Source organism: Dioscorea cayenensis, chromosome 17 (genome assembly GCF_009730915.1).
Source record: "Dioscorea cayenensis subsp. rotundata cultivar TDr96_F1 chromosome 17, TDr96_F1_v2_PseudoChromosome.rev07_lg8_w22 25.fasta, whole genome shotgun sequence".
NCBI classification, from domain to species: Eukaryota; Viridiplantae; Streptophyta; class Magnoliopsida; order Dioscoreales; family Dioscoreaceae; genus Dioscorea; species Dioscorea cayenensis.
In genome coordinates this window covers 151,473-159,385 of record NC_052487.1, presented here as the reverse complement: position 1 = coordinate 159,385, position 7,913 = coordinate 151,473, and the positions used below count along the sequence as shown (strand labels likewise).

The 7,913-nt window shown below is 34.4% G+C and overlaps 1 protein-coding gene across 1 annotated transcript; it reads left to right on the top strand.

Moving 5' to 3' along the window:
- The first annotated feature begins 3,168 nt into the window (after nucleotides 1-3,168).
- On the top strand, nucleotides 3,169-7,913 carry LOC120280514. The gene is made up of 5 exons (XM_039287374.1): nucleotides 3,169-3,419; nucleotides 4,903-5,344; nucleotides 6,143-6,174; nucleotides 6,265-7,251; nucleotides 7,344-7,913. The coding sequence occupies exons 2-4, from the start codon at nucleotides 5,014-5,016 to the stop codon at nucleotides 7,213-7,215; spliced, it is 1,314 nt and encodes a 437-aa protein (XP_039143308.1). The 5' UTR covers nucleotides 3,169-3,419; nucleotides 4,903-5,013; the 3' UTR covers nucleotides 7,216-7,251; nucleotides 7,344-7,913.

The following is a 7,913-nucleotide window of genomic DNA, read 5'->3' as shown; positions in this document are numbered from 1 at the left end:
TGTTTAGAGTATAATCAGATGTTTTAAAAATTAATTTTCAAAACTTATAAACAGAATAATAATTAATGAACCAAAATTTTGGGCCAGCTTATGAGTATCAATAGAAAAGAAAGCACTTACATGGAGATTATTAAACTCTTTGACAATGTTCATGTGAATGATGTTTGATAATTATTAAGAAAGAATTTTATAATTCTAAATTAAAAAAAATTTATCAGGTCAAGAGCATGAACAGGCCGGCTTGCGTTTAATTTATGAAGTTTAAATAAGTAATCTGTTATTCAGTTATGTCATTTAAATGAGCTTTTCATGTCATGCTTTTGTTGTCTCGTTGTTTAGTATAAGTTATTAAATAAGCAATATATATATATATATATATATTTTGTTTAAGTAACTTAGAAGGATAGAAAATATAATGAAAACTTTGTAAACAAAAAATTATATATATATATATATATAATATAAAGAAGTTTTTTTTTGTCCAAACTTATCTTAGCTTTGAAATTTAAACATATTTTAAAAAATAGAAAGGAAAAAAAAACTTAAAACTCTTTCCTTTCCATAAATAACAACCAAACATATTTTTATGGACAGGAAGAGCTTTCAATCCTTAATATTTTTATTATTTTTTTATTTTTTATGATAATTATTGGTAGGCTAGTAGTATTCTATTAGAATGGTGAATGGGCAGCCCAAAAATTAAAACTTTTTGGCTCAGATATTTTACAATATTGTACAAATATTATATAATACTACATAAATACTATATATTATCTTGGAAGGAGTTGTACTTTCCGTCTCTCCAAGGTAGGGCAGAGCATCATTACCAACGTATTCGCTCACCCCATATAGTAAATTCCTAAGGGATTATTAAAGTACTAATGCATCTCCATACTTATCTTTTTCTTTGGCAGTGTTTATCAGCTATGTCAAAATAATAATAATAATAATATCTCTATATATATTTATAAATTTATATAGGGAAAAAAAGTTTCTCAAACATAAAACTAAACAAATGGCGATAGAGATCTTAACATGTGATTGTCGCCTTTGTCCAATATAATAATAATAATAATAACATAAAATAAAACCAAACAAATGAAATTTTGGTTTATTGTAAAACTAAATAGGAATTAATTAATCTGAGGTTTAAAACACTGCTAATCTCAGTCAACTTCCTCTTCACTCGTGATGAAATAAACGGGCCCTCATACGAGAATCTAGAAGCCCATTAGTTAAACAAAAGGCTAATAACGAAACAACAAGCCCACTAGATATCAACTCCACCCAATCCATTAACAACCACACATATATACATATATTTATCTAATTTACAAATTAATCTTGATTATAACTTTAATTAATATTGAAGTCATGGACATTTGATTAGAAGTTCAACTCACTCGAATGATATTATTAATGAAACTAATTAAAACATAAATGTTGGATAAAGAAAGTGACAAACAAGCTCAAACATAAGCTTAAGTTTGTGAATCAACAAAAGAACAAACTAATTGATTTAATTAATCTCATCATTAAGACAACCAAATCTATCATTAATATCACAATAAAAAAAATCCTTTTCATACATAACAAAGCCCTTAATAACATATATATATATATATATATAGCAATTGAAACTCTTTACTACTTGTGTGTGATGTTAGATTTGCATTTGTTTGCACTAATCCTATTATTAGTAAAATTAATTTTTTTAATGGTTTAGTAATCATGTCTCCTGAGGGCATCATCACACAATTAATATTAAATGCTTGGATTAACCATCTTAATTAGGTTATTGATTATTATAAGCAAAAATATGTTCTTCTTCGGATAAACATATTATATTATTTTTGTAAACATAAAATATGCCTTTTAAATGAAATAGACAGGAATGTTTGTCAATAACAATAATATATAATTTCTAATTGTTCAAAGTTAATTTGTAGTTCATTACGATATAAATTTTAATACAATCCTATATAATCCAAATATTATAAATTAAACTAAAAACTAAACTGACACATGTATGAACATTTCAGAAGATTATTATTTGATTTAATGAATCTGATTACATGACTTATAAATTCAATTTTCCTTGTTAGTTTTCTTGTAAATAATATAAGTATTTATATAGCCATATGGACAAAATAAAAGCTTCATAAATTGAGAAATATCACAATCTAGCAAATAAAACAAAGAGAAATTTTTTGAATTTTATATTTGAATTGTTTCAAATCTATTTATTTATAAATTGACAAACATTATAAACACCAAAGAAAAGTAGTGACAGAGGTAAACTAATTATAATGGTTTAATGACAGTTCAGGATAAATCTCCTCCGCTATACAACCACGGAGGAGAAAAAACACAGTTTCTTCCACGAAGGACTTATATCATAAACAATAAACATGACTGATGAACAGTATTAGATCCTAGTATATAGTTTGTGGACAATATTATAGAAGTAAAGTTTTGAATCTTCACCCTTTTACGCATTTTGTTGTGAGTTATTTATGTTTTAAATTTATTGTATTTATAAAATTTTAGAAGATGTTCAATATATTAAAATTAATAGATCATTGTGAACGATAAAATAATCAAATGCTCATCATTATTTTGCAAACATCAAACTAGATAGACAAAAATGTTCTACCTTCATGTGTGAATAAGGAGATATTGAAATGATTTCATTAACTACACAAACTTACAATTAAAATTGGGCCCATTAAAAACTCTTGGACTCATTTGATTTCCAAGCAGCTGAGTCTGACCAACTACCCACCAAACAAATCCTTTTCATATTCTCACATTCAATTATTTATTTAATTATCATTTCAGTTATAACAACCTGAAATTTATTTCGAAACCACATCTAAAAAAACCCCCAATAATTTCCCTATTAAATAAATTGTAATATAAAATAATCACAGGGGTTTATAAGTCTAAACACAGTAAAATTTCATTCCAACCCTCATAATGTATCACATTACAAAAAACTCCTTCAAATGCCTCGAGATCCGAACACTTGACTTAGACGTGGACTTGAGAGTCAATGGTGAAAACGTGGCATCATCTAAGAATGACACGTAGATTAACGGTAAAGATAACGGCGTGAGATGTAACGGAACGGGCTGTCTATTTCTCCATCTATTCCTATTCAATCGTTCTCTCGAGCTCTCTCACCAAACTCTCTCTTTGCTTCGCTTGATCCTTCGCTCTCTCTCTCTCTCTCTCTAGAAACCCTAGAAATCGTTGGCGCCATTAGCGCAGTCATCGTCCGGGGTCGACGAGTGCGGGGGGTCCGTGTAGGAGTCGTTGATCGCGCGATCCGAAGCCCCCGCGTTCTCTATCTCTCTGAAGTCTTGAGTACAAGTGAAGGTTGATCGCGCGCATGGCGGCGCTTGATTCGTTATGATGTATAGTTCCCTACCCCTCCCTTTGTCTGTGGTTGATTGTGATTTCAATTTGTTTTTCTTGCGATCGGTCTTTTCATGGATTTGTTTTGGGGTCAAGTAATTGTTTTTGGGGATGATGGTGGTGTGGCTTTTGGGGTTTATATTAGAAAAGAGATGATCTTTGACAGTTGATTTAGTTTAGAATTTTGCAAGCTGAGCGATCAGAGAAGTTCTTTATTTTCTCTTTATTTTTGTGTGTGTATGGGGGTCTAATGTTGAGGCTAAGTTTCAACTGATCGGAGTGTATAATTTTCAGATTTTAACTGGTGGTTTTTTTTTAAATCATGGGCAGCGGCATGATCGAGTAGTTATAGCGATTCATAACTCTTGCACTGAGAAATCAAAAGTTTGTTTTTTTTCCTTGGAGAGAGTTATTACGTGTTTATCATGTTCATTGGAGCATTTGGGACTTCTTTTGAAGTGATTTACAAGCAAATTTAGTGGGAGGAATAAGATTGGGTGAGATTATGCTTTCATATTGTGTTATTTCTGTGGAATTTCCCTTTATTCCCTCATGATGTTTTCATTAACCTGTAATACAGAACGAATATGCTAATTATTCTGCTGAGCTATTTATTTTTTTCTTTGTTCTGATTCTAGTTCAGGATACTATTTGGCTTTCCTATTTGCTCATCTGAGATTCTTTGTTGCCGCTTTTACTTGTAGTCTTGTTCTGTGGTCTGTAAATTTTAATACGATGTCATTGATTTTTATTTTTATTTTTTGAGTGCCTGCAGAGTTATTTTTCGAAAATTACTTGTTGCGTGGGCTTTGTGCGGTTCAATGCATGATTTCTAATTAACTGATATATGCGCATTGAGCATTATTTTTTTCCCTATGTTTTCTTATTAATTGAGTGAAGTGTGGGGTACTATTTTATGTTTGGAAATTGTTTGGTTTCTTTTTTCACATTTATTAGACTTCTCTAGTTTTAGACACTGGAATGTCATCCCCTGCCTGAAAAGAAGTAGAATTGGTATCTGCAACTGCAGTTGCTATTCGCTTCCCGGCCTTTCTAAACAGTTATAGGAGCCCATTTGTCCGGTCCTTTTTTTCATAGGTTCCGTGTGTTCCATTTGAAGAAATTTGAGATTGCTAATTGAGTGGGAAGATGGAGACTTATAACTAGGGTCAATGATGTCTCTCTTGTCCAATATGAGATGGTTAGCTTTCTTGTCCTGTCATGGTTGTGGATGGCCTTCAGTTTATGTTATTGATTTTGAAATTTTGTTCATTGTGATAATCATTATATATAATATCAAATTTCTGAGTATAATATCCAGTAGAATTGTGTAGGTTGCAATTGATGCTCAAGAGTTATATTCTATAAGAAAATTATTGGAGTCTTGTGATGTAATTCTGTTGCCCTAACTTTTGGCTAATGGGTTGCTCAGTCATGCTTGTTTGTTGTTTTTCATGAATTTAACCTTTTACTTTTGTTTAGTGGGCAGGACCAGCTGGTGGTTAGAAAATATATCCTTCTTGATTGTAAATACCATTTGTGAGTTACTTTTTCCTTTGTGGAGGTAGCTCCTCTTCTGGTATTTTAGCAATCATGGGAGCTAATTGTTGTGTGGCTGCAAGGGATAAACCCTTGCCATATCAAACAAGATTTGAAGCTCCTATCCGTAGGAATGTTAGACACTCACCTTCTTGGAGTTTTCGATGGGATAATAGAACTCATATAGAGGATATCATGGACAATTCTACTCATTTTTCTCACCACAATAGTGGGAATATCGGGTCTGAAATCAAGAGTGGGGAGGAGACTGAAACTGAAGGGCTTTCAGATGGGGGAAGCCCGCTGGATGTTTTCCGGGCATCCAAGTGGAGAAAGGCTGCTGTCAAAACTGAAACTTCTGGTCATGTGAAAGTTGGTGGTGCAGGTATATCTTAGAGCACAATTTTTAATGATTATGCTTGTTCTATGTGGTTTTCTCGCTCTTACTTGAAATTGTATGGAGTGGGTGAGAATTCTCTTCTTCTCAGAGGAAAGTGTTTTTTGGTGCTTTGCATGGATCCCTTTTGAAGATTTATTTCTTGGTTCATGCCATGTAGAATGGATGCTTTTTTGCTTGCCACTGAATTTCGGATGCATTGACAATAGCTCTGTGTTTTATGGAGCACATTTATTGTGATTATTTTACCAAAGACAATGGCTACACTATCACTTGCTTAGACACTGTCCGGGATAGTCATTTATGAGTCCTTTAGAATGGGCAACATTCCTTTCCCACATTCATTTTGGGTACTAGATAATAAATAGATGATCCTGCTTATAGGATATGGTCTTTATTGAATTTGTTAAGCAGGTTATTTGTTTTGTTGGTTTTTGGCCCAAGTTGTGTTCTACACTTCAGCTGTCATTCCTTTATGAGAGATAATGTCCCGTTAACTTTCAGTTATTTATGTTAAACTTTGTTCATGGTTCAGAACTTCGCTTGCTTTTTCTGGGAAATGTCAGACTGCTCTTTGTGAAGTGTGTTAATTATGTGACTGGCAATATTCTTTTCAGATGCAAATTGATCACAGGGGAAAAGAATCTTTCTTGGGATCCCTATTAATAATATTATTCTAGTACAAGCTTTGGCAAATAGTGTCTCTATTTTCTTCTTGCTTGCTTGTATGACATGTAACTTATATGAAATAATGATATCTTTTATACTTTCTTTTACTTGTAACAGATCTTTCCACTGAAAGCAATTTGTCGACTGAGGTGTGTTGGGATATAAATTTTTCTATTATTCTTTATGAATAATATCCTGGGATTCTCTGATTGATTATTTTACCTTTGCAAATGTTGCAGGACAAGTACTCTCCCAAATCATCAGGAGTTGCTAGTGCTTCGGATAGCAAGCCCTCTCTCTATATTCCTTCAACTCCTTCACCATCTGCACACAGACCTGATCCTTCATCCTCCAGAAGCCGTTCCCTTCCCTCTGAGGCTACATCATCAAGGAAGGTACGTGGTTCTCCAGGCTGTCAGCTCGCAAGACAAGTATCTGACAGTAGGATTCCAAACCTCAAGTCTCTGAATGAGAACAGCTCTCCTGAAGATAGGCAGTCCTTTGTACTCTCAGTCTGCAGTAATGACCTGTCAGCTGGAGGATCTCAAGGTGGTTCCTCTGATGGGTGGTCCATGAGAATGTTCTCTGAGCTAGTGGCATCTTCTCAGAGGGAGAGATGGTCCTTCGACAGGGAGAACCCAAACTCAAACAGCATCAAGGTAGCAGCACAATCAAATAACCAACCTTCAACTTCTCTTTCCACTGAGCTACAATCATGCGGGGTTTGCCTGAAGCTTTTAAAGGATAGATCTCCATGGACGGTGCAGAAACTAGTAGCTAGCAATGAGATTGCTGTAGTTGCAGTTTTGGTTTGTGGTCACGTCTACCATGCAGAGTGCTTGGAAAGTTTAACCACTGATGCTGATAGATATGACCCCCCATGCCCAGTATGCACACTTGGGGAAAAATGCGGTTCAAAGCTATTGGCAAAAGCCGAATCAAAAGCTCGAAGCAAGATCTCCAAAACTGCGGTGGCTGATGCTGATGTTGATCGGATATCCGAGCGCCAAAAAAGTGGGAAGTTTCCACGATTAGGAGCAAGTTCCAGCATGAAGAATGCCTTCAGCCGGCCTTTCTTGAGACGGCACTTCTCTCTCGGGTCAAGACCGCCAGTGAGGTCAGTATCAGAGACTGAGTCTTCCTCAAGGAAGAAGGGATTCTGGGCAAAAGCAAGGTATTGGAGGGAATGAAACTAGCTTCCCACCATTGTTCTGTAAAAGAAACAGGTGAAGTCAATGCCTGATTTTACCATGCATTTCATAAGTGTCCATGCTTTATGCTATCATGCTGATACGGTGAACATTCTCTTGTTTTACAGCCAAGATTGCATAAGATGGATCTAGATACGACTTCCGGTTTTCGCAACAAAGTGTGCAACATCCGGTTTCATTGGATTCTGGCAAGTGCATTGAGGTAGTAGAACTCGCAAGAGTCGAGGTTCCTAAGATGGTGGCTACTTGGCTTACGTAGCCATCATAATACATCTAGTTTGGTCTTGAAACCCTGAAAATCAGACTACTCTCAAGTCTGGATTCAGTATAATCTACATTCTAAAACATATATATTAGGGTTATTTGTCAACCGGAGTTATAATACTCTGCAAGTATCACGAAAGCTTGATTTCGGCTCCGTGTTGGATTACATTCCCAGACACATCTGTTCACTACTTTTTTTTTTTCTTTTTCTTTTGATAGTAATTGTAGCTTCATTGTTCTTACTAATATAATTTTCTTATTTGATAGTATGGAAGTTGTAATATGAGACATTAGCTAGGCAGGTGATGATTCACTGTCATTGCAGTTCTGCCATCTCGGTAGATCATGTATTCCAGCTTTTCCTTGTTGTTTGCTTGAATGATAGCAACAGCCAGAAATGCCTTTTTAGTTCA